This window comes from Conger conger, chromosome 8 (genome assembly GCF_963514075.1).
Source record: "Conger conger chromosome 8, fConCon1.1, whole genome shotgun sequence".
Taxonomy (NCBI): domain Eukaryota; kingdom Metazoa; phylum Chordata; class Actinopteri; order Anguilliformes; family Congridae; genus Conger; species Conger conger.
The window spans coordinates 50,367,172-50,394,999 of NC_083767.1; the positions used below are offsets into that span (position 1 = coordinate 50,367,172).

At 41.8% G+C, this 27,828-nt stretch overlaps 1 protein-coding gene across 1 annotated transcript in view; it reads left to right on the forward strand.

Moving 5' to 3' along the window:
* The first annotated feature begins 3,119 nt into the window (after positions 1-3,119).
* Positions 3,120-27,828, forward strand: part of LOC133135469 (copine-8) — an 87,949-nt gene continuing 63,240 nt past the window's right edge. Inside the window, exons 1-2 of the mRNA XM_061252495.1 lie at positions 3,120-3,252; positions 26,107-26,147. Coding sequence (XP_061108479.1) covers positions 3,158-3,252; positions 26,107-26,147 — 136 coding nt within the window. The 5' untranslated portion in view covers positions 3,120-3,157. The remainder of the gene's footprint in view (positions 3,253-26,106; positions 26,148-27,828) is intronic.

Genomic DNA, 27,828 nt, shown 5'->3' on the forward strand with positions numbered 1-27,828 from the left:
AGTTTGATCTCTGCCTTTCCGATTGGATGAGACTGCATGCTGGGGTGCCATATGTTTGCATCTGGCTTCTACAATGGCAACGGAACATTGAAATGGAGCTATATTTGGAAGGCACTCCAGGGGACACACGCACAGAATATAAAAGCTGGATCAGGTGTGAAGCATTCCAATGGCCTGTTAACAGACAGATCTTCAGCGCTAAATGAAAAATGTACTTCAGTTTACATTTATAAAGATGTAAATGAAAAATGTACTTCAGTTGCAACACAGCAGGTACTTTACATCCAAGAAATCTTCTCCAAAGTAGAGACAGAGCTTCCCTCAATCCACAAAACTGTAGGCATACAAATTATAATAGAATTAAAAAAAAAATTAATACTCAATATACTTTATATATATAGTATTGTTTTTTTGGAAATTGCTACATATCAGTTAAATATATCAGATATAATTCTAATAATAAAACTCCAGTTCAAAGATGGATCTTTATAACGGAAAGACTCCTTCATTCCTGTAGAGTTCTCTTTCCCAGCCTCTTTGTCTGGAGCAGACAATTAAGACCATTTATATTGCTATTATCAGAAGTAGGTGGAAATGTTCTTGTTCAGATGCTATTCAATTTTTATAAATGCACAAAATTATAAAATCATAAAATGATTAGTTAATCCAGGTCATTTCCATTCTCTTAAGCAAAAAAGAATAAACTAAGCAATTTGCATTAGCTTTAAAAAAAAAAAATCTACAATCTACAAATCAATGTATTTTTTGGTTTCCAATGATCAAGTCAAATTACTGATAATTAAATGTATTTCATTAAATTACCACATGATTTTTATTTTAGTTAATTATAAGTTATAAGTTGAACATACCCCATGTACATTCACAAAGCTACAATGGCCGCAAATTATCACTCCTTAAAAAAGGAAATTTTCTGCTTCATCTTCTTCTGCTACAGTACATTTTCAGTTTTTCATTAATTTCCTTGAAAAGTGCAGATTCTTAGCTTGACTCAGCAATGACTGCTTCAAATCTGTGACCCATAGACATCACCAGGTGCTGAATATCCTCTCTGCTGATGATCTGCCTGGCCCATACTGCAGTCATCTTCAGCTCCTGCTTGTTTTGGGGGCTAGTTGCCTCTTCAGTGTATGAAACATATGTTCAATTGGATTCAGGCGAATGACTTGGTAAGTCACATACAACACTTTCTAGTTTTTAACTATGAAAAACTTCTGTGTTTCTTTAGGAGTATGTTTGGTGTAGGATGAAGCACCATCCAATGAGTTTAGAAGCACTTAGTTTGAGTTTAGAGAGAAGTTTGAGTTTAGATAGAAGATAAGATGCTTCTGTACACATCAGAATTCATCTGCTGCTGCTATCAGAAGTTACATCATCGATAAAGATAAGCAAGCCCGTGCCTGCCACCATGTTGCACAGATTGGGGGGGTGCTTTGGCCACTCACACACCTGAGCTAATTTCGCCCCCAATCTTGGGCAGTTCCTTTTGGCCTCCACGCTTTGCTCTTGCCATTGCTCTGATACCAGGGAATCTTGGTCTTACCTGTCCAACTGTCCCTTTCCAGAACTCTGCAGGCTGTTTTAGGTATTCTTAGTAAGCTGTTATCTGGCCATCCTGTTTTTGCATCAAAGTACTGGTTTGCAGCTCACAGTGCAGCCTCTGTAGTTCCTTGTGAAGTCTTCTCCAGCCCGTGGGCTCTGATACGTCCATGCCTTCATGAAGGGTGTTTCTGATCTGTCTGACAAACGTTTGGGGAGTTTTCTTCTGATCTGTCTGACAAACGTTTGGGGAGTTTTCTTCTTCATGGTGATAATTCTTCTGTCATCAACTGTAGGAGTTTTCAGTAGCCTACCAGGCCCATTGCAATTACTGAGCTCACCAGTGCTCTCTTTCTTCCTAATGATGTTCCAAACAGTCATATTTCCTTTGGCATTTCTTTGGTCTCTGACTGTTTTTCTTTTCTTACTCATAATGGCTTCCTTGAATGGCTTTCTTTGGCACAACTCTGGTCCTCATGTTGACAAACGCCAGTAACAGACTCCAATGGCAAATCAAGCCTCAACTCAAAACCAGATACTGAAAGCTGTCTCATACCTGTGCAAAAGAACGGCGGTGAAACCAAAGTCTATAATAATACCCTTAAATAAAAGATGAGAATTTGCTCTTTAACTACATGTGAATTGTTTGATAACAAATGGAGCCAAATCAACAAAATACACACATTTTATGGAGTCTGCTGTATTTTATGTGCTATATGAAAACATAAGGTTCAAATAGCCAAATATATTGTTATGACAAGGGCCAATGTAGATGTAGTGTTAACAGGAAAAAGCAAATAGGCAAAACATCATATCACATCAACATGCATATGCTTCACAGATTGTTCTAATTTTCAGGCATACAATAAGAAAATAATACAAATGATTTGCACTTAGATTCAGGGATTATTATTATTCTTATAGTGCGGCATGGATGGTGCAGTGGTTAGCACAGCAAGGAGGTCCTGGGTTTGAATCCCCGTCGGCTGGGGCCTCTCTGTGTGGAGTTTGCAGGTTCTCCCCGTGTTTGCGTGGGTTTCCTCCGGGTACTCCGCTTTCCTCCCACAGTCCAAAGACATGCAAGTTAGGCTGATTGGAGAGTCTAAATTGCCCATAGGTATGAATGTGTGAGTGAATGGTGTGTGTGCCCTGCGATGGGCTGGCAACCTGTCCAGGGTGTATTCCTGCCTGCCCTGTTCAGGATAAGCAGGTTAGGATAATTAATTAATTCATGTATTATTCTTATTATTATAGTAGTTGCCTTAATAAAACATATTATTTTAATAATAATAATAATAATAATAATAATAATAATACATATTCGGCACACTTAGTGTTAAACATCTTAGCAGTCCCCTTGGCTTCTATCTCCTGCTCCGAAATCTCCAATGAATGTCTCTAAAAGAATTTTCCCTGTCTTGCCATTCCTTCGTCCAAGCAGCGCGCCACGGTGACGCGAGGTTTTGTTATGATGTGACATCATTCTACTGTTCCATCCAGCCCGGGAGCTTATCCTCGCTCGCTCACATGCATCAGTACTTCAACGCCGTGTAGTTTCTAAAATCTTCGTCTTAGGGGATTGGACAAAAATATTTCAGCAATGAACAGCTTCATGAATATGGCCACCATAGGAGATTTCGACCCGCTGAACGCGAATATCCCTGCCACCAAAGTTGAAATCACAGTGTCGTGCAGGTAAGGGAAATGACTTTATTCGTCCTATTTTGGGCTTCCGCTATCAGAAAATTCCTCCGTGCGAGCGCGTTCCAGCAGCATTTCTGTTGTATGTATATTCACTATTCAGCAGTGGCAAGTTATCCAGAAACTGTTCGAAAACTTGCTAGTAGCCTACATGTTTGGAAAATTTAATGACATAGGCAAAGTGAAAGTATAAATAAATACACAAAAGGTCGAACAAATTCTATTCTTGGTGCTCATTTCTCCGAATTGTGTTCGGGCTTAATTTGAGACCGTTATTACGAGCGCTTTTTGTCTGTATTATTCTTAAGTTGACCGACCATTTCTAAACTTTTAAGCAGTGTTATTGGTGATGCAGACGAACATTTTTGTATATGGTTCATATCTGTCTTTAAATTCGCTACATTGCCCAGTCATTTAAAATGACAGAACATTTAAAGCGAGATCATTACTGTTTTGCAGTGTGGACACATGCATGCTATTTTTTCGGCTAAATGAATGCAGTTATGAATTATTATGCGCGACTACAAGGCAGTTACTAGGCTACTATAAAGGTAATTTTCACATGCAAATTCAATTGAGCTCCTGAGCTCCTTCAATTGAGCAACCAATATTATACTTGACAGTGGAAAATAATTATAATTAATTTATTAAATGCAGGTTGCTGTTCTCCAAGTGCTTATTCTTCTATCTATCTGTTTACTTTGGGGGTTTTGAATAGCGACGTTTCAAATGTGTGTGGATTGGCTTCATGAGGACTGACTCTCTTAATTTGAATGCGTTTCCCCTCAGTGACAGAGCCATGGAGCACACGTAATTGGTTGCTTTATGTGTTCTGACAGTAAACTGGAAGAAATGCGAAGGTTGGAATGATTCATGCGTGTTTTAACCCCATCTCCCTGAGGAGATGTGGCTCCCGGTCCGAGGCGGCTCGCGAGCAGGCAGCTGTCTTCGGGTTGCATAACCGCCTATCCCCCCTCCCCAAAGCCCCGTCTCCGATACTCTCGGACCTCCTTATGACCAGTGCGGGGTGATGGCCCACTGGTTGGCTCTTGACGCAAAAGTTATTTACAATGTTCATAATGAAAACAATTTGAAAAAGGAGTTCCATTATTCGAGTTCTACTCATGCATAAAGGTAAATACAGATACATTACATTTGATAATGTAAAACATTTGAAAAATCCAAAATCTAGGCTGTAATGCTGTGGGAATTTGGTGCAAGGATAAGGTGCCTTTTGATACTTATCCTACTCCTTGGTGAAGCAATGTACTAATTGTAGCCTATGGAGTTTAGATGAAGCCAAATAGTTGGATTTTAAGACCCTCTGTGAAGACTGTGAGACTGTCAGCTTGCACATTCTTCGACAGTGGTTTAGGGCAGCACACAGGAGAGGTACAGATGAGCAGAGTACCTGTGGCAGTATTCATGGGTTTACCTGTGGCAAAGAAAAATGATCATCATAGTTACCAAGAGTTTTGTCCCACAGAGGGTTAAGGTACCCATGGTAACAGTCAGTGGACTCCAAGAGACAGAAGGGTATGTGGTCACCATGGTTACAGTCAGGCGTGTCTTACCAATGAGTACAGTCTGATTGTGGCTTACGTATTTGCTGAGAAAGTATTTGCGATTGTTACGAATTATGTTGATAGTCGTTGTCGTTTCTCCTTTGGGCTTCCCAATTTGGAATGCTCTAAAGCATGTCGTCCATTGCCTCTTATCACACTGCTCTTCACAAGCCCGGCTCCCACAGAAACGAGTCAGAGTAAATCCACCTGTGCAGCTTCACACCAACAACCCCTACGCCAGGACAAGTTCCCCCTCAACAAACATATCTGCAACTGAACTGTCCTTCTGATGTCCCTACGAACTACAGCTTGGCTATTTGAGGAGTTGGTGGTGAGGTCACTGCATTACTTTTGGCTCAAAGAGATGACGCATTATGATAAAACTATGTGTACAATAACTTTCAATGTGGCGGTCTGTACACCCAGTAACCATGCTCATTCTGTATCTGTGTCATATTCGTTTCCTGTATTGCTCAATTGGTATACCCGTGTGATTATTGTGCTGCTGTATGGCCATTGTGCTGTTGCGTCTTGTCTTGTGGCCAATTGCTGTGTCTGGAAATTGCTCCTTTCATAAGGAAATTGCCCAAAAAGGAACAATTTCTGAATCAGGATGTGGAAAAAGTGGAGAGCAGATCATGTGACCTCTTAGGTGCTAATTTGTGCAGCTGCAGGAGGCTTGTTATGCCTTGCTTTCCCCTATTCCCAGCCAAGGTATCCTGTATCTCCTCCTTAATGGTGAAATCTCAAAGGCTGCCTGTTCAGAAGGCTGGTGGGTCAGTCTCAATATTTTGTGCTCCCACTGACTTTTCCTAGATGCTTTCATAGCAAGTGTTGATAATCGGCAGGCCAAAGGTGTTGAATGTTTTATCCAGACTGCTTTATAGGGTTTACCGCCGATGATAAAAACATCTTAAAGACTCATGGGCTTCTGTGAGGGCTGCGTTATTGAAGACACTTTGACATGATTGATTTGGCACCATGGCTGTCATCCCCAATCAATAAACCAGGCACCATGGCAACAGCGGGATGCCAACACTGAGAGGAGAATAAGGTACTGGAGAATGTCAGCTGCATATAATCACATAATCCCTGACACATTCACAATCGTTCTGTCTTCAAATTTCCATACTCATTTCTCAGGCCATGAATTCCAGTTAAAGATTATTGTGCTCTTACTGTAAATGTGTTTTGTAAAGGAAGAGTGAAATAAAACTGTGATCACAGAAATAGCTGAAATGGATACGGGCGGTAAGTGTATTGGCTGCTGAGGAATGCAGCAGAATGTAGCCGATAGCTGTTCACAGCTCACTGAGTCACATTTGGCTAAAATGCATTGACCGGACTACCCTGACATAAATAATTCACAGGCAGTTTTGAAAGGGAAAGTATTAAACATGTATTTATTTGTTTTCTCACTTTGTGGTTTTTAGACAGTAGATTAAAAATTAATCAGGTCGTGTTAGCACATTGCTCTCACTTGCCCCTGTGAATAACATTTATGGCCGTATAGGAGGACATGTTTGCCAGAACACAATTTGAGAAACCATTCAGCTTCCTCCTGTAAAAAAGCCATCACTATCCGTCTGGCAGTTTGCCCTTTCAGAAAACCCTGTAGCCCAGAGAAGGGGGAAGAACTGCCATTACTGATAATGTAATTGTCTTATTCACTCACTGTTTTCACTTCAACACACTGGAAAGAACCCTCTTATTGGCTGTTGTCAGTGGTGGAAAGCACCCAGTCCAGATTTTTAATCATTATAGACAGGCTGCCAAGTCTCGCAGGAAGTGAGGCACTGTTTTTCTCCAGCCTACAGAAGAGCGTGCTATGCCTCAGTGATGTCATTTTTAGGATTCCGAAGGTTCTCGTCAGTGCGTTGAAAAGATGGGTAAATTTAGTCCAGCTCGGAGGCATGGGTGGGCACATTACTGTCTGCTACAGAAGCCAACGTCATCCCCAGTGCCTAGGGAAAGAGTTATGCTCCTTCCTGTCTTTGTTCTTTGGGAGGTGGTAGTATCTCCACGGGCTCTGTAACAGTTCAACACCTGCAGCAGACCTCACCCCGTTATATGCACGGGAGACACCAGTCCCCTTTTTTAGGAAAAATGTGATCAGGTAACTTCTGGTATCCTGCTTTCAAGGGGCTTCAACAACACAAAAATGTCCACTACTTGCACACATTGAAACACAGTTGTAGCCTTAATTATTTAACATTTCCTCTCCCATGGAAAATGACAATAAAGGTTTTAATTTATTAATGTTATTTCAGAGTTAATTCAGGGTTGACAAAAAAAAAATTGGAAGTCCCCCTTCTATGTTCCAATTTTGAATTCTTATTTTAGGGCTGTGAGCGAGGTTTGGTTTAAAATAGGAATAGAATGGAAATTGTGGGTGGGGGTTAAGGATATTGGGCGGGTGGTGTGATAAGCACTGTGGTTTTGTAAAGGGCCTGGGGTTCATTTCGCACTGTAATAGACAGCTCCATTAACCAGTGCCCTCCAACGCTGACACCCCACTCCAAGGGGCCGGAAAGAGGGGTATTTACAGCTGCACAGCTCGGAAAGGAAAGGCAGAAGAACTGCGATAACACTGATAATCATCTTAACACTGAGGATTGTGGGCATACAGCGGAACGTAGTCTCTTTTCAGGATAGCTCAATTCTATTATCTTTGAAAATAAACAAAGTGGATTGCCCTTAATGACAGAAACGATAGAGTTTATCTTTGCTTGCCATTAGGGGAGGGAGGGAAGAGTTTCTGCCTTTTTCTTCCTAGCGTATGAGGTTTGTTGTCCTTTCCAGAGCAATTCTCTTAAATGGCACTTTGCAAAACTATATATAACATTAGGCGGCTCCATTAAGATGCCTTTATGTCTCACATAAAGCAGCTTGTTCGCATTCCCCCGTCACTTCCATCAGTATAGGCTTTTGTTTTGCTGTTGCCAGAATGACACTGCTCCTCTATTAAAATGACAGAATAACCTGCCATAAATCACTCCATTTATATGAAGGGAAATTTGTGAAATGCCCTGTGTCTTATCCTTTGTAAACAGCATATCGGGTTCATGCTTTATTGGTTGATTAATTGATTGGTTGATTGGTGATGTGGGAGGTGTGCCCTTGATGTTGTACAGTACCTTATTGGGACAGTGTTCCAAGACTGATGTGGAAGGATTGGGTGTGAGGCTGTTTCACAGTCCCTGCCCTGCCCCAATGCAGAGAGCTTGCAGTACCAGTATTATACAGCACCAATCAAACCTGACCTCCTGCTTCCTGTCACAGTTGTTTATAAGGGATGATTGAATAAGTCATCAGCCAGGTGCCTGTGTGCGACAGGTCTCATTTATTCAGCGATGGAGACCCAGGGGGTGTGGAGCTGGGGGGGCTACATGGCTGGTCTTACCCCAGCTGGGTCCCACGGTCTCCTGGGGCAACACTGAACCCTGCACACGACTCAAATAGAGCGCTTTACAGAGGAATTTATTCAGGGAAGCACGAAGGACAGAGTCTGCATAGCATTAGCTTTGCCCTCAGATGAGTGCTTCAGTTCTGGTTTGACTGCGCCAGCCTTAATGTGTGCTTTGGGAGAGCTCTGCGTTGACTAAAGTCTGGTTTGGTGGTTTCACAACGACCGCTTTGTCCTTAAGGGAATGAACTGCTCTCCAGAATAAGGAACACTTGTCTTTTCAAAAATCTAGGAAAGTGTTTATTTTTATGTCAATATTTTTTATGTCTATTTTCATAGATTCAACACTTTGGCTGACTTGATATTTTTAATTTTTTTTTGCCTTTTACTTTTCCAAGCTGTTCACCCTCAAGGCTACAGGAAAGATGTTCCTTTCCTTGACAACGCAATAAATTAGACTTTAAAAGAAGAAGAAAAAATAACCTTTCTACATGCCATATGATTATAGGTAATTGATGTTACAATTTAGTACTTGCTTTTTATGATTTTGCATGGCATGATTCTCTGCTTCTGGAAGGTTCCTGTGAAATGGAAAGCAGCTCCTCTCAGGATGAGCTTTTTAAAGAACACAATCATTTTCTAAATGTATTATTTAATTTAATTGTTCCATTATTTAAAATGGAAGACTTGAATAGTGATTTACTATGAGTAGGACAAGTTGTTTCTTTGTGCCAATCCTGTGAGATTGAAGTAATGGTTACCTATATAGTTGACCTTAAGGCCCACAAAAATATGAAATAGTTGTCTGGACATATTGAACCCCAACACATACCTGCTGAGTACCAGGTCAATACACTTGAACAGAAATCACAAAGAACACCCACAGCAGAAAGGAGAGAATAAAAGATGACAAACGTCAATCTGCGCAAAAATCATTTGTATGAGATGCACATGCAGAGAGATTTGAAAGGCAAGGTGTGACATCACAGCAGTTGCCTGCTGGTTTATTGGTGCCAAAGGTTGGGTAACCCATGACAACGCTCTGCGTTTTGTGCTGCGTTGAGGCTTTTTCAGAAAGGGGGGTGAAGTGTGAGTCGTCGTCAGTAACAAGCTTCTATCCGCTGTCAAAATCGTAACTGGAGGATTCTGTTCTTGTACTGTGGTTTTGTATCTGTATATGTCAGGGTATTGTGTTTGCCACCGTCCAATACAACATTAAAATGGACATAATAAATTACATTTTGGGATGAAAATTTATTTTCAGAGAATGATTATGGTTTTGTATATCAGTGAATTTCAGGTAGCTAGCTTGCTACATTTCCTTTCCATAGTCAGACACTGATCTGATTGGTAGCTAGCTTCTGAACACCTGTGCACTTCACAATCAGCTTGACAGATGTATTCATAACTAACTAGAATTCTGGTTTGTTGCTGTATATACATGTAGGTAATCGTGTGGACAGCCCATTAAGCTTAGCTACTGCTTCAAATTGATTTATAAAGTGACATGATGTTGCCATGGCTTCATGCTTTCTTCTCAGATATGCTCGTTTACGCAGGAAACTGCTTTATACATTGCTTTGCTGATACCTCCAGCATTTACTTAGTTTGTTGACATCTTTTAAAGAGAAGAAACAAATATGTCTACAAGTAGGCTACATCAATATGCAGAATGATGTGAATACAAGGGTGAATACAAAACATGTTTTATTTCATTAATTAGTCATTGGCTTTATGTTCGTTGGTCAGTAAGATACTAGTTGATACAATCCATAAGGTAGCCTGTGTTCCTAATTATTGAAGTCACAGTCCCGCATTTATTCTGGGTTCTCCGTTATTTTTATTTTACCTGTTGGGAACGCAACATAATAGGAGTTTTTCAGGCAAGTGGTCTGACAGAAGACGATGAAAATAAGTCAGTTTTTCTGACTGTTACGTGGGGGTAAACCCACAAAGTTCTCCTGGACTTGTGCAGTTGATGAGCCCAGTGGAAAAACGTATAAAGAAATAAGGGATGTGCAAAAGCTTGTTTTATATTCCGAAAAACTATTTCATTATCGCGGAACAATGCAAATTTCACACTGGACACCAAGTTCATCAGTGCTACCACCGCCTAGGCCCGAGGAATGCTGCTTCAAGGAGCTGCAGTGCCAGGGATGAAGTGCCAAGGAGCTGCAGTGCCAGGGATGTGCAAAAAGAGAACACAAAAAGAGGAGCCAGCCACACCAGTGTCGGGGGATCAACAAGGAAGAAGCCTAGACTGGTCATGCTGGTTTAAGCTGTGTTTTTAAAGCTTTTAGCAGGTAGACCAGCTGCTCACCAGCTGACTATACTATGTGGTCAGCTAGTCTAGGCCAGTTTGGCCTCCAGCTTACTTTACCATCCTAACCATCCATCCATCCATTATCTGAACCCGCTTATCCTGAACAGGGTCGCAGGGGGGCTGGAGCCTATCCCAGCATACATTGGGCGAAAGGCAGGAATACACCCTGGACAGGTCGCCAGTCCATCGCAGGGCACACACACCATTCACTCACACACTCATACCTACGGGCAATTTAGACTCTCCAATCAGCCTAACCTGCATGTCTTTGGACTGTGGGAGGAAACCGGAGTACCCGGAGGAAACCCACGCAGACACGGGGAGAACATGCAAACTCCGCACAGAGAGGCCCCGGCCGACGGGGATTCGAACCCAGGACCTCCTTGCTGTGAGGCGGCAGTGCTACCCACTGCACCATCCGTGCCGCCACCATCCTAACCAGTTTTGGTAAATTTTGTCCAGCTAGAGACCAGCTTTGATCAGCCACAGACCAGCTATTACCAGAAATAACATACCTTAAACCATCTTAAACCAGCTTAGATTCCCAGCTTGTCTGGACTGGAATGTGACACAGTTCCGAATTTCTGGAAGCCGTGGTCGTACCTTATGCTTTTAGTGAAGCCATTGAAAAGTAATTGGGGAAGCTGCAGCTTGATACCATTACCTCTCTAGTGCCATACAGTGAATGGGCAGTGCCTGTAGTAGCCTCTGTGTCATCCGGCGTCAAATGCACTGGCTGAGAGGTCAGTCTTGACTTAAAAACATATTGGTCACAAACAAGAGCTGAGGTGGCAAGACTTCCCAACACTGTATTGTGAAATTCTTGTCTAGAAGACAGGTGGTGCATGAAGTATGAACTGGCTTCTTGTGCCGTTAAACAGCTCCCGTAGGAATCCTTGGATTGGAGTTCTCATACATATGTCTCAAGGTATCCCTCTGTCTGTGTCCCTCATCCCTGTCTAAATAAAGTTAAAAAATACAAAAAGAGGTGATGACAAGGCTACTTTCTGGGCATGACACATTTACTTAATTTACAGCATCAGCAGTTCATCAAATGTGCTACTTCTCTGGATCATCTATTTTTGGTCATGTCAGCCCATCATTTCACCCATAATCATGCCATCTGTCCGAGGCTGATAAGTGAGCCGTCAGCTATTATCGGTGGACACCAAGATGACACTGATATTACTGCATCCATACAAAGTGGTTATTTTAAGGTTATATGATGCCTTTGTTAGGCCGTGAGCAGATTGACCTGTTCTCGTCAGTATGTACGTACAGTACTGTTATATTTTTTACATTAATTACATTAATATAATGTACACATATAAAGGGACACATACTATGCTATTCAAAATGCAGTGAAATAACATATTTTTGGCATACATATTCTTCTGAGCAGTTTTAAAATGGATGTCATGTGGTTGCAGTGATTAGCCTGTATGAATTGTCGTAATAATAATGTCTTTATGATTGTGTACTAGCTATGCACTAGTGTCTAGGATTTTCTGTTTGCACATGGGTATTATTAGGTTTTACCCAGGATTTCTTTACAGGATATTACTGTATGGATACGATACTGGATACGATTTTGTATAGTATGTTACTATTACATTGTAATGACATTTTGTTCTCTCGTAGGGAATCAGTCCTGTAGCCTTATAGCTACTTCACCACTGTCCTGTATGATCCGAGTCATTGTTTCTGAAGCCTCTCTCCAAATCCAGTTTCCCTGATTCTCTTCAAAGTCCATTGTGGCCTTTACTTGACAAAGACATATAGTTGTTTAATGGCATAGTTCAGGACCATGCAAGCGGGTACTGCAGAATCAAACGGTGGCTCGTTAAGGATAATGGTGAATGTATTCTCCTCTTATTTATGGATGAATGTGTAGCTTTATTGCAGTCACATATAGAGGGCAGACCTTTTTTAATGAAACCTCTGGCAGTTAACAGAGGATAGCCCGTGAATGTATCAGTAATGTCGACGAGCACATTGATGCCCCTGTATCTGCAGCACTGTCAGAGGTGAGCATTGACCCACAGACTGACTGACTGACTGCATCTGCCTCTGTGCCTGCCTCAGGCATTGATCTCTGTCCTTTAACTGTAACAGTTGGATGCTATGACTAATCCTCAAATTTACATTTTCATCTCCTGTCAATATCGTTCATATCTTCCATCAATATTTTCTTACTGCATTCTTTTTATGGAAGCCAAAATAATTCAAGTGCCGTGACATTTAATTCTTGCTTTTATTTAGCTTGCTTATTTGGTATTCATTTGGAAGACGCTGCTATTTTTGCATGGTTCAGTGTGTAGTTTAATGTGCTTTCTGCTCGGTGGTCATGTTCCAGTGGATGTTTACAAACAGACGAGTAATGGAATGGACAGGTATGGTTGTGACTGATAGGAAAACGTGATGATTAGGCTAATCCTCGGTCAGTGTAATGAGTGCAGTTTATATATAGGATGTGAGGAGAATTAGGTCGTGTTTGATGTGGAGATTCTGACAGACTGCTGCAGAAGCAAATATCCACGTCTGTTTATCTCCCACGAACACCCGCTGCTAATGCGTGTGCGTGTTGGAGTGTGCGCTTGTGCGATCTTGTGCATGTGTGTGCATTTATACATATTTGCATATATATATCTGTGAGCTTTCATGGATGTTCCCAGTCCTTACTGAGTGTATGTTAATATTAACAGCAGTCAATATTCAGGTGGGTAGGCCAGCAGAAATGGACTTCCCCGTGTTCCTTTTTCTTAAGCCTCTGGGGCGTCTTGGATAAGCACACATGCTGTTTTACGGGCAATTTAATGACTGGCAGATAGTGTTCTGCTGTGCAGTTTATAAGAACAGTTGAAAGTATATGAAGTTTTATCTTACTTTGATATCACTAAGATTTCAAATCTCCGAGTGAGACCTAGTCAATACAGAGTGAGTGCAGTAGAACGGAGGAGTGAGAATCTCATGATCAAACATAATCGCATACAGTTCATAAAACCTCAGGAGGCCTCATTACCATAATGGGACAGCTTGGGGACCCTCCTATTATTGTTATTGCAAGCTTTGTTCATAATTAGAAGCAGGTGACATGCTTCAATGCGAAACAATATCACCAGAAGATTTTTGTTTTTGTGCGAGTGCGTAAGTATGATATGTCTGTGTGAATGTGTGTTTGTGTGTGTGTGCATGTGTGTTTGTGGATATGTTTTCGTGTGTGTGTTTGTTTATGTGTGTGTACGTCATGCGTGCTTGTATGGGTATGTGTGTGTGTTGTGTTTGCGTGCATTTCTGTGTGTGTGTGTATAATAGTGTATGCCTGCGTGCTAGTGTATGTGTGCATACGCTATTGAGTGTATGTGTGTGTGTGTGTGTGTGTGTATCCATGCATGTATGAAGGACTATGCTGCCATTTATGAGCCTGTCTGCCTGGATTACACTTCATTTGTCGTTAGATTGATGTGAGCATTTTATCAGCATACATAATGGCAACACGGTGTATGTGTGATATTGTGTTAGTGCTGCAGTAATCCTCTCCATGTTTGAAAAGCCAGGAGTGAGCGCAGGCTTGTTCTGATGAAGTGTAGAGGAAGGCCTTCATGCAGTTTTGTGATTAATACGATTAAAAATTCAGACGGCCATCAGAAGGAAATGTGATTTAATTAATAGCATGTTTAGATATTGTGAGAGGAATGAGACTTCATACCCTGACCCAGTGGCTTTATGCCTAGTTTGTCTGGAAGGAGGTGGGTTTAACCTTCAGTGGAATCACACCAACGGATTTAGAAACAGTGGTGTCCCTGTTTGGTACAAAGCTCCCAGTGTGTGTGCTACTGTTATGAAACCCGGTCATGTTACTCAGAAAGGTGGAAAGGATTCTTTCTTGTAGCAAGTTTTTTACATTGAACTTACTAAATAAATAAATGAACTAATATATGCTCTGTATGAACCATTTAGAATCAGATGTTTTCAAAGCCGTGCCTAGCCCTACTTGTGACATTCATCCATTTAGTGCAGTAGAGTGGTTGCCCAGGGAAAATGATGAAATACCTTGAGTCCTGGATGATAGTTTTTGTTATATCTGAAGGGACACTTTTCAAGGTTCACAAGAAATCGTGTTGAACAGTGACTTTCATCTGTCATTCCATGTGCAGTGCTCACCCTTCAGTCTTCCCCACAACGTTTAGTGTGCCCAGAAAAAAATTATCATTCAGTCTGTTCCAAAACCATATTTCCCAAACAAACGTGATGGTCTGTTTACCACTGATGTGATTGTGTCATTGTGACATATGTAAATGGACACCCACATACATACACACTTACACACAGAACTGCCTTGAGGGCTACTATTGTATCGATTGGCTGGAGACAGACCAGGAGGATGTGCAATGGTAGTCATGCAGAAACAGAGACTTTGTACAGTGGAGACAGCTATCTGACCCCGGACAAGCTTTACAAACGAGGGGTTGACCAAGAGCACTCTACATATACAACTCCATTAACGGTTAGGATCTTGGGTAAATGCAAAGCATCATGGGCAACAATGCACAACCAAAAATATGGAGCTGCCCAGAACGTTAGCAAGTGAGTGGCTAATTAGCTAGCTACAATTGCTCTATTGATTCACCTCAGACCCCTCTCCGTCCTTGAGACTGCCGTGCGCACACACATACATACACACACACATAAATGCACATGCATACACATGTGCACACATGCATGCATACACGCTAACAGGAAATCAGTTTTCAGTGTGGAACTCTAGTCCCTTCCTGTGGGCCCTCTGTCCCCCCAGATGGTCCTCCATCTAGGCCCCTGTGCCGCGTGTGCAGCTGACATGCCCAGGACGCCAGCGGAGTCCTGCGGAGGGCCCCGGGGCCACGGCACAGAGTGTGCAAGCTTCTGCTGGCTTTCACACCACACCAGATCACAGAAACAGCAGGCCGCTGGGCTTTTGTGACAGGGGCTTGTACCACTATGCCTGGCTGCTAACAGGCAGGGATGTGTGTACATCACTCCTGGGACAGCTTGTGAGAAAGCGGTGGGCTGTTCCCTGCGTATTCTCTGTATATACAGTACAGTGTACTGTATACAGTTCCCTCCATAAGTATTGGAACAGCAAGACCAATTCCTTTGTTTTTGCTATAAACTGATGTCATTCTGATGTCATTTCTTTGCTGATGTCAATGGTCTTAGGCTTGATGCAGTTATTGCAAGCAAGGGATATGCTACCAAATATTAAGTGTTATTTATTTTCATTTACTTAAATGCTCTCTGTTCCGATACTTTTGTTCACCTAAAATAGGGTGGTCTAACAGCAAAGATGCTATGTTCTAAGTAATTTAACACATCTAGGTGTAAATACCAGGAAATAAAAGCTGAAATTCTGAACTCTTGTCTCTTGTCTTTTTATCTCAAACCCAATTGTATTCAGTTTATAGCAAAAACAAAGGGATTGGCCTTGTTGTTCCAATACTTTTGGAGGAGACTGTAAGTGTGTATGTGTGTGTGCATGTGCGCACATGCATTTTATAAAACGTGTGCATGTGTGGGTGTTTGATAGTGCGAGTATTTGTACACGCATATATAGAGGAAATGCATGTGTGTTTGCATTTGCATGCTGCAGCAAATGCATCACTGCCCTGTTGTCAGGAAAAATTAGGACAGTCTTCAGTGTGGAACTACCAGGGCAGCTGATTCTCCACCGGGGATTGTGTCTATGAGAGTGTGTGTGTGTGTGTATGTGCATGTGTGTGGTAGGGATTGGCATGCATTTACACATTTAAATGACAGTTTTAGGAAGGGGGGCCTGGGGGTGAACCACTTGAACCACTGCACTACCCAGGCTCTAGCTTTTAAATACAAGTTCAAAATCAGTCACAGAGTGGACTTCAAAAGCATAATTCAGAATTCATGTGTGCCTTTTCTAATTTCATGAATGTACATTTGAAATACACCATCAAGGTATCAGCACAGATCTTTGACAACATGCTATAGCCCTGTATGTCCAGTTTGTGCAGAACAAGACTCTAATTTATACCCAATTATATGTATCGAATTCACATGGCAGCATATTATTATTTTGATAAATTCAACAGATTTTATTGGAATTGCACCATCGAGGTATCAGCACAGTTCTTTTACTACATGCTATAGCCCTGTAGCTTATATTCAGTGCAGAACAAGACTCTAATTTATATCCAATTATATGCATCGAATTAACATGGCAGCATATTATTATTTTGATAAATGTAACTGATTTAATTGTATATATTACATACAACATTCTAACTTATTCCTACTGTGAGGATCAAAGTTGTTTGTGGGTGAGACATTGAGTGACTGTGATTGCACATGACTGTTTAATTGGTTAATTACTTTTGGACAGATATTAATAATTATGTTTAGGCCCTTATACGTACGTACTCTAGGCTGTACATCTGCTTCTACGCTTTTATCCAGAATTACATACTGTTGGCATGAATGAGATCATAACAATATACACTATAATATACACTTTAATGCTGGATCTATCAATGAATCATGCTAGTTTAAAAATTGTATGCTACATACTAACACAGTCTTGTGTCCCTCCTCTGGAGGATAAAAGCTGTGTGTCTGCTGCCGCCCGCTCTCTCTCATTCAGCCCTCCCAACTTTGAGTGTGTGTGTGTGTGTATAGAGACCCAGAAACCAGTACATAATCATTCTCCTACTTGTGTGTGGTTGTCTGTTTGTAGTCCAGGCCCTGGGGCAGGTATGACAGAGGCCTCTATACACCAGTGCTATACATCGGGGGAACTTAGTGTATAGACACATTAGGTAAGGGGTGGCTGCCAACTGTGTATTTTCAGTCATAGTCTGATAGGCAGTCTTTTGTTCGGTTGAATATTTAGTCAGTTAGTCAGCCTATCTTTTGTTCTAGCTCTGTTTGGTTTTGTTTATTTAATTTCTTCAACATCTGTGTCCCTTGGCCTTGTGACCTCGTTGTGTCTTTGTTTTTGTGTAAATACTTGCAGCTAAATATGTAAATGGAACTTAATTGCACCTTTTTGAATAATATAACACCTTGATTACACCTTCAATCTTGTCTGGTCTTCATTATTCACACCCAATGGGCTCCACACCTTTTCACCCGCTCACTTTATTTAACTATATTTATGTTACGTCCTCCCTCCTGCTCCTAGACGCCTGAGGGTCATAACAGGCAAGCTCTGTTGAAAGAGTGATACAAGATACTATGTGGGCATAAATAGGACACAGGGACATGTTGGAAATCAGGCATGTTTTAGAGAAGGCATATTGCAAAATCTCTCTATTGTTTAATATGCAAAATTGCCACTACACTTGCGCTACTACAGTGCATGACGTACAGTAGACATTATACTTGGCTGTAGCTGTTGTCAGAGATCTGTGCTGATACCTTGATGGAGAGCAGGCTGATGTTAGCGTTAATGCTGATCAATTTAATTTCCTGTCTTTTGAGACTTTCAGCAATTGCAAATATTTCACTTCAAACATAGTTGTTTTGTGATTAACATATATACACCAACAACCTCTTTATTAGGTAGACCTGTACACCAGCTTAAATATCTAATTAGCCCGTCATGTGCCAGCAATCCAATCCATAAAAGCATGCAGTCATGGTAAAGAGGTTCAGTAGTATGTGCACAGCCCAACGACAATGTTATCACTAAAGCTGATCAAGGAACATTTTTCCCATGTCATTATTGTAGCCTTACTCAATTGCCAACATGACATGACATCAGCGTTAATACCTTTAAACATTACAGTCACAGTGAGAATAGGAGACTGTAAAAGGAAATGTTTTTTAATGGTTACACATTATTTTAATAATGTTGGCACTTGAAAAATGTGTTTAATTGTTTAGTTGTTAACTTTTAGTAGTTAATTGTTTAGAAGTCACACCTGACATGCGTGTGTGTATTTGTGTGTATGTATTTGACAAAGCTTAATAGGTGGTAAAGTTTAATTTATGAGTTCCAAAAATACATTGTTGTAATAGACCTTCTGTGCTGGGCTTTCCCACAAAGTCTTGCACACTGTGTGTAAGGTGTCTGTGGAGTGCAGTCTGTACAGTTGTACTGTAGCCTACATATTTCAGTCCTATATTTTATATTAGGGAGGCCAATTTCTGTGCCACCCTCACTGTGCACTTAGAGATGGAGTGCAGGCATCCTGCTTCTGCAGGCCCAGAATGTGGTTCAGTGAGGTAGCCGTGTCTCTGAGGGGACATTATCCAGGTCATGCTACAGGAAAAACCACATACTGAAAGGACCTTCTGGGATCTCACAGAATCTGGCAACAGCCTAACCCCCCCCCCCCCCCCCCCCCGTGTGGGGAGAGTGGTGGATGGGAAGGTCTGCGCGTCCCCTTCCCTACCTGCACCCTCCCCCCTCCTCTCTGGACCCTCCCACCCGAACCCCACCCCGCCCTGTCCACACTCATCCTCACTCTGCACCTCGCTCCCTCCTCCCTCTGTCCCTAACCCCTCCTCTCTCTCTGCAGCCTTCCCCGACTCTCAGGTCCGCAACTCCGGGACATAAATAACCAAGGATAATTCTGCTGCATAGCTTTGAATACCTAATTAGTGAATGCCTTCTCCCTGTCTGTGGTGCTCCAGTCTGTGCCCCCCTCAGACAAAAACTCATTTATTCCACGCTGCGATGAAGGACGGCTAGTTTAGCCACTCCCTGAGGACCGTGGCGCAGTGAAGTATGTCTAGATAACCTGCTCCGTAAGCTCTGTTACTTATTGTTATCTTATTTACCTGGAACCATGGATGGAGCGACGTTTAAACGACCACTTCAGCAAGAATAATAAAATAGGCCTGGCTAGTTGACGCGAAATGCTAATGAGGGGGTACCGTGGACTTGTGAATGAGGTTTCATTTTAATGGCATTCCAGTGTATTCGGTCAGGTGAAAGACCAAGCGTCCGTCAAGTCGCCTGCTTCCACCTAGCCCCATTGGCTGGTGGTTGTCACGGCAACTGTTGCTGTAATGGTTGGGCCCTGCTGGGGCCGATGACTGGAGGCACTTTGAGTGGCAGGCACGTCGCTGCCCCCGGAGGCACATTGCAACGTTGCACATGAATTAAGTTTTATAAGCCATTAACACTAATTAGATACTGCCAGTTCGTAACAGTACTAGGAGAGCTGGAGATCAAGGTACTTCTCAACCATCTGTCTTTTCTCGTCCCTCCACCCTAGCTTTTATGTTTCGAAGATTCCTCTTCAGGTGGACATCATCTTAAGCTTTTTATTCTGCTCCTCTTGTTCTGTCTCATTGTCTATAGTCCCTCATGTCTGTGTAATTCTGTGAATGGACTGTCCTACCTTGGCTTTGATCTGTCAATTAGCTGTGGGTTGTTATTCATCCTCTTCCATGGCAAGCACGTCCCTTTGAGAGATTAAGAGATTTCCACAGGAATATTTCCACCAGGTATTTTTGCCTGCCAGCAACACATATTGCACTGTGAATGTTATCGGGGTTCCATTTGTAGCTGGTAAACATGCGTCCAGCAGATGGATAAATATCATGCTCCTTACTGAATTGCTGTTCTGTCCTTCAGCAAACTGTCTGGACCTTTTCTGCGTTATTTGTTGTGGGGAAAGGTCACATCAGGCATGCTGCCCCGCATGTCTCTGTCAGTGTGATTGGCATGTGTCTTGCAGGCGGGCCACTAAAAGCACAGTGTAATTAAAAGCCTCCGCTTCTTCATTTTCCTGATCTCCAGCAGTGTTTCCTGCGTTTGTGCCCTGCAGCGAGCCCGACGAATCAATCCCCCTCCCGGGCCATGGGATCGACCCACAGCGTTAAAGGCACAATACCCTTCCCCATTGACTGCGCCATAATGCTGTGACATTGTGTTAACAGCGCGCGACGTGTGAGCATGACGTCTCCACCGGCGACCGCTCGCTGAGTCCGGGGCCAGAGCACAGCTTTCCTCCCCATTCTCCTCCACCTTTTTAATTCCCCATTCAGGTTGTGTCTATGGAGCGGGATGAATGCGTAATCATAATTTGCAATCCGGTATGGCCGAAAGAAGCAACAGAATGAAAGGAAGGGACATCAGACGCATTGAAAGGGAGGGAAAACGGTAGAAAACCGTGAGGCTTTCTGCAATGTCGAGAGAGCCGCATCAGATATCACACATTGAGATTGAGATGAGTATTATACAGTTTATACTCTACCTTTCAAATATTTGGAAGCATTGAGACATTTTTATGTACTTGAAAGAAATACACTTTTATTCATCATGGTGGCATTAAATTGATCAACAATACTGGCAAGACATTAATGTTAGATAATGTTACAAATTGCTATTACTGTGATGCTAGCGTGTAATAAAATACTGTAACTACTATTACTTGGTATAACTGTTTTTAATTTTTAATTGAATCTGATTGTATGATTGCACATGATTGTGAAGCCCCATTTTCAATGGCCATTACTCCAGTGTACTAACACGCTGTGTTATCTCATCCTTAAGTAATCATGCTACTGTGCTAATTTGGTACTAGACAAACAACTCCCATTATAGTAAGTGCAGCTGAAAACAATTGTGCCATTTAATGGAGCTATAAATATCTTTCAGTTGCTGTACTATCTAGTACACTGGCATTTCTAAAGCTCAATTTTGGCTGTTTGGTTTCTATAGAAACTTGTTAGTCAATTCTTATTTTTCGAGATGAAGACTCTTCCATGCATGAGATTGCCAAGAATATTTCATTCAATGGTGTGGACTACTGTCTTGAAAGAGGAGAGCACACTGGATCTAACCAGTAAAGGAAAATAAGTAGAAGGAAGTGGAAGAGGAACTGCACAAGAGGACAGGATCAGTCTGTAGTTTGAGAAACAGACATTTCACAGGTCTGGCAGCTTCATTGAAAAGTAACCACCAAACATCAGTTTTATATGACTCCAGGATGTTGGCCTTATCGGCCTTATTGGTCCTACACCTACAGTGTTCGTTTTCCCCATCTTAACCTTTTCTTCTTGTTTGCCATTTTCAGAAGTGTCTTTTCTTTGAAATTCTGCCGATAAGGCTAGCATCCTGGAGGCGTCACGCCAGAGACTGTTGTGGGGGAAAAACATTTTTGCCGTCTGTTTTTGTGCCCTACTCCTCCACACTTCTCCTCTGGTGGAAGACCTCCACATTCAGGCTGACCACCTTCAGAGTGTACATTTAACATTTACATTTACATTTACATTTTATTCATTTGGCAGACGCTTTTAATCCAAAGCGACTTACAAGTGCATAGGTTCTACCACAAGTCAAAGCATCACATCCAGAACTAGAAAAATACACCTGGACTGCTGTTCTAAACATATAGTCGTCATATAAGTGCAATATTATTATTATTATTATTTTTTTTTTTTTTTTGGGGGGGGGGGGGGGGTTAGACAGGGATAGGGGTATCAGAAGGGGGGGGCGGGGTAAATCAGGAGGGGGGACTAAGGTAACATAATGTTTTCTCATGAGGGACTCTGTGCCTTCCCTAGCCTGAAGTCCCTGCTTTTCCTTTAAACTGCGGATGAGAAAAGTTTTGAGCAGAGTAGTTTGTTACAACATGCTCACAGCGGCACACTAACAAAACCATAAAATGGCTGTTGGTGAAAGCCAGGGCAATCCCTGGGATTTGGGTGATAAGAGCGATATCTATGAACCTGTTCCTGTAGACACTGCAACTTATGAAATATTGGATTGGTGGGATCGGTGTTCTCAAAGCCCGGAGATTTAAACAGCTGCTCACAGTTGGCAGGTCAGGAAAGTCATTGGCCAAAAGAATCATAATGTCAGCCCCATAAGAGCTTTAACAGACCACACTAGGGGATGGGGCCTTACCGTGCAGTCTGCAGAGAGAGTGAATGGGCACCGGAGCTGAGTAGCACTGAATGATCTGTGAGTGTGGGGTTTGGTTTACTGGTTGAAAGGCCAGTCTTGTATCAATACAAGTTACATTCAGAAGTTAGCCTGAATGTCTTCAGTAAACCATAGCCACTGCTATGATTGTATAATAAGAAACATGTAAGCCCGAACAAAAAAATGAAATGACCGGCCGTCGTGAGTAAATACTACCGCGTATCTTAAAGCGACGTTAAAGAACTTGTCATGCGAAACAGCAGACTTCGCATTCCTCGTTCATGCATTGCATTCCATTTCACTCGGTTCGTAAAATAATTCTGTTCTTGTGTCTTCTGAATAAATCATGTGTCACGGCACGTATTTTTGGGAAGGAACATTGCCAACTGCTCAAAAAAGGATCATAAATGGTTTATTAGGTAAATGTAAAATCATGATTTTGGCAAGGTGAAGGAGAAGAGTTTGCCAATTGTATATCTGTCTTTCTTTTTATCCATCTGTTTGCTGGCTATACATCTTAGAAGCACAATCTTGCACTTTGGACTCTCAGGATGAGAGATTAGCCTTAGCAGGATAGGGAATTGCTTTCGGCACAGTGCTTGGTTCTCTACCAATGGCTGATACAATTATAGTGTCAGATTATTTTTTCTAAATCACTAGAAAGGGTTTGAGATGATGTATTGTGATTTTTATTATCTTTTATTATAATCCCAAAAATATATTGTATATAGTCTGTGGTATATCATCCCAGATTTGGACTGCAGTTATGTTTAAAAACGGTATGGGCTGTATTTGAAAATAGAATGGGGCTATAGGTAGAATGGGTACTTCACGCACAATATTCCAGTGAAACCTGTTCATACCAAGCTAACAGATATGTTCTCTGATATCTGATGTGACCTCGGTGGACAGTAAACTGGATTTTGGATTTGCTGTTTAAAAAAAAAAACATTATCGCCCTGGCTGCGCCAGTCTGTGCTTTGCAATCACTTCAGTAGATTCCCATGGACTTTTTGTTGAGCCTTGCTGCTTGAGCTACTTTACTACACACAATTTAAAAGGCTCTGAGCAGCACAGCGAGGGGCCTCTTTGTGACTGAGATTCACCTCTTAGCTCAAAGGTAAATTAACTTGCTCAAGCTTTTGCCCCTTCGGTATTTTCTACACGGTAAATTCGCAGCAGGGTTGTTTTTGAGGAAGTTCCCACAGAGGGCCCTTCTCTTCTTGGTTGGGTGGGGCATCTTTCCACTGGCTGCAGAAGCATGGGTGTGTTAGGCACAAAGTAGACCTGACGTCAACTCTCAAAGCAACCGGCCTACAATGCTCCCATTGAAAACGCTGTGTAACACCCACACCTCCCCGCCCATGGTCTGCTCTAAACAGTTTGACGCTTTTCACGGAATTTGCTTCCTTGTGTTGGGGATGATTTATATGATATAATGTTGGAGAATTAAGCTCTATTGGCCTCATTTGCATACATCTCATTTTGTCATTTGTCCCTGTATTAGCCTGTGAGAAGTTCTAATGGCAAACTGTTTACTTGCTCTCGAGTTTTTTAGCAGTTCAGCCATTACTCAGTGCTACTGTTCCCAGCTGTGATTTGTAGCACCAGTATCTTGTCTGCTGTGTATGGTATTACATTGAGGATTTCCTCATTCATATATAGGTATCCTATATGCAGATGTGATACATAATGCAGCTCATTACCAACTTATGCATCAGTTTTTGGCCATCTTTATCAATAGGGTCAGGAATAATTTGTGGAGGACAGGTACTTACTGGCAGCTTGACAGACCACACCTGGATGCTTACTGTCTGCCAGGCTCACCACACAGGGTGGGCTGCTTTCAATCCCGCGAACATTCATGACCATAATGTCTCATTCACTCCTCTCCTAGAGCTGAATAATTTACATTCAGACTGAATGTTTCATGGAATTGCACTGAGTGCTTTAAGAGCAGAAGAAAGCTAAAATTCCCTCCTGCTCTGTATGAGATAACACTTATGTCAGATGTCAGGGCTGGGAATTCCTACTGAAGAAGCAGGAACTCTGCCTCTCTCCTCTCCTCAGTTGTGCTCTAGGATGAGGGGGTCACAGACCTCGCCCAAATCCCTCATACTTTCCCAGGGCTCCTCCTCTCTCAGACAGGGACTTCTTTGAGCAGCCATGTCATGTTCTTTGAAAAGAAAAGCCTCATTTGCAGAGAATTTCATGCTCCAGTGGACGGTTGTTGTGTTAATGAATTAATGAAGCTCGCAGATCTGGATGATGGACTGGAGAAAATTGCCTGACGAAACTGCCATGTTTTAGGTGTGTGTGTGTGTGTGTGTGTGTGTGTGCGTGAGTGTGTGTGCGCACGTGTGCGTGCGTGCGTGTGCGTGTGTGTGTGCCACGCACGTCTCGCTGTCAGATGGAATTACATGCTCTCTAAACAAGACGTGTCTCTGACCGCCAGGAAAGGGAGTGCGCTAACAGATTGGTTGTAAAAACGTACTTCCAGTCTTCCTCATTTGCAAACGCATTTGTCACACAGTCACGGTGTAAAACAGATGTTCATTTTCTGATGTTAAATATGTTTCTCACCTGTATTTCTGTGGCGGTGTACTATCAGTGACATTGCAAAACAGATCACACTTCAACAGACCTTTATAATGCCTTCATTAGCATAGCGTTGTCGTTTAATAGAACAACTAAAATAAAATGGTACATTTCACGACAGCTGGCCTATAGAGTAATATACATCTTGTTGTCATAGCTGTTGCATTTCTTCTGGGACCTTCACCATATCACAATAATACAAGACGAGTGATGATGGATCAGTTTACCCAAGGACCACATACACCAACCTGGGCTGCTCAAGAGATCTCAGAACATATCACCATGTAACTTAAGATAGTTTTATAAGAAATGGTCAGTTGATGCTGCTCTGCAAGCCAGCTATATTTCACTTAATGTCACAGATTGGTCAATAACTCAAAACAATTTGCAAAAGAGCACTTACGGTATGTGCTCCAGTCATGGCTTTTGTATGAATGACAAAGATTTTTGAACATTCAAATGAGCTAGGTATCATTTGCTTACGCACTGTAGCTGCTTTGCTAAGTTTTTGATAATCTTTCTCTCTTTGCCAAACATATTAAAATTCCAGTGCGTGACGCGAGCCATTAAGATTAGCTTGACGGTACAGCTGGTGCTGCTGTAGTTCCATCACTTTTATCACGGTCAGAATTATGGAGTTGACAAAACATTGATTAGTTGTCCTGATTGGATATTCCTCAGTAATCAGCACATATTTCCTGACAAAATGATTAATGGTATATAAATGGTAATGAAGGTAATGTGCATTGAATTCTGTAATTTGAACATTGTTGAATAATCAGCACACATTTTACATTCATGAATTCTAGAGTACGCCGGTAGTATCTGTGTGCGTTTGTCACAATAATATTGCAGTCTTTTGATAGTGAGCTCAGTATCACAATCAGTACCATGTCATGATTTGATATCTCGTGTCATCTCTAATAGCGCAATATAATGTGGTTGTCAATTTCTGAATGCTTCTTGTCATGCTTATGAAGATGGATTATTTACAAAGACTGTGTGACTGTGGTATGAATATAAGGACAAACGTGTATTTAACATGTTCTTTCTTTTTGTTTTACAGAAATCTGCTGGACAGGGATACCTTTTCTAAATCTGATCCAAGTAAGACATTTCATCTTTAATTAAAATGTGCTAACGTATATATGTTTTTTGGTATGTTTTGGGTGAATTTTTGAATCAGACGACACATTGGCTTTCCCCATTTATAAGGTTTCTCTCTCTGAATTCATTGGTTTCATTCTGCTACTGTCATTGGCCCCTCCCCCAAACAACCTATCATCTCTCTCCTTCTACCCTCTGCACGTCCACCTATCCTGTTCTCACCTGCTAGCGTTCCCTTTAGCCCTCCTTGGTTCAGATCTTTGGAGAAGCCACCGATCTGGCCACTAACTGTGCTCCAATCAGGTATCGGTGCCTCGGGGGAGGAAAGGAAATGAGCACGAAAGGTTATGGATGACATTTCCATTTTGGGAATCCTATCACAAGACACGTGGTCTCAACAGCATCTTCATAGATTCACACGTTTATTTTTCTCAGTGACATTCGCACACATAGGCAGCCATAAAAATGATTAAGGTATTTCCAAAAATAGACAGCCGAAGGCAGCAGAGGAGTAAAAAAGCTGAAACAGCGCCTGATGCTTCTTCTGTACAGTATATCCCTCTTTTCATCTGGGTTACAATGTTATCATTACCCACAGTGCAGTTCTGCGAAGAAGAGTGGGGTAATATTCTCTAATTATACAAAGTGTTTGGCTGAAGTTATTGCTGCTAAAGGTGGTGCAAACTGTTATTAGGTTCAAGGGGGCAGTTACTTTTTCACAGGGGTGATGTTTGATAACTTTTTTCATTAAATAAATTAAATAATAATTATGTTTCACTCAGGTTCCCTTTGTCTAATTTTGTCTGAAGATCTGAAACCATTCAGTGTGATAATATGCAATAATATAGGAAATCAGGAAGGGGCAAATACTTTTTCACAGAACTGTATTCTACAAGTACAATACTGTGTAAATGTATCTCTCACTCAAGTCTCTCATTTTAGGAGTGTTTGCTGTAAAGCCTGCTCGCTTGTAGCTTGTAGACCTGTAGCTTTCCTCCCCCAGGGAGTATGTGCCTGCAGAAGTGGGGACTGGGTTCATTATTGGTGAATTAATTATGTCAGACTGCATCCAGGTGCAGGTCTCTCGAGATAAAACTTCAGAGGTACAGGGCTTTTCTCAGTTATGAAATTAGCATTGAAAAACTGGGGGGAATGCCCGCTAAAACGCCATACCTCCCCGCTGCTCAGATTTACAGGGTCAGACCTCACCTGTATTTTATACTGTATATACTTGGCCTGCATATGCTTGGCCTGTGTACCAACTTAACCTTCAGTCATAAAATGAACTTTTCAGGCATTCATTATATTCTTAGCAGGGGTCTACAAACAAGGTCTATGATGTCCTCGCCTGAACTACTCCTGAACACCATAATTAAGGCAGGAATTGACACCTGCACATATTTACATTGCATACTGCATTGCATATCAGTCGTGGTAACTGTTCCCTGTGTCTATTTTTACTCAGGGCTATTTTGAAGTTATTTTGCAACAGAATATGACTAATAGTCATTTATGTGCGGCCAGGATTCAGGTATAGAAAGATGCAGTAGGTGGTGTTTTTTTTAATGACCAACTGGAAGATTGAGAAATGAAAGTTAAATGCCGGTTCTGCAGTGTGTTTCTGTGATCAAATGATATAATAAGTATCCCCAATTTTAACACCCCCCCTCACAGTGCTTAT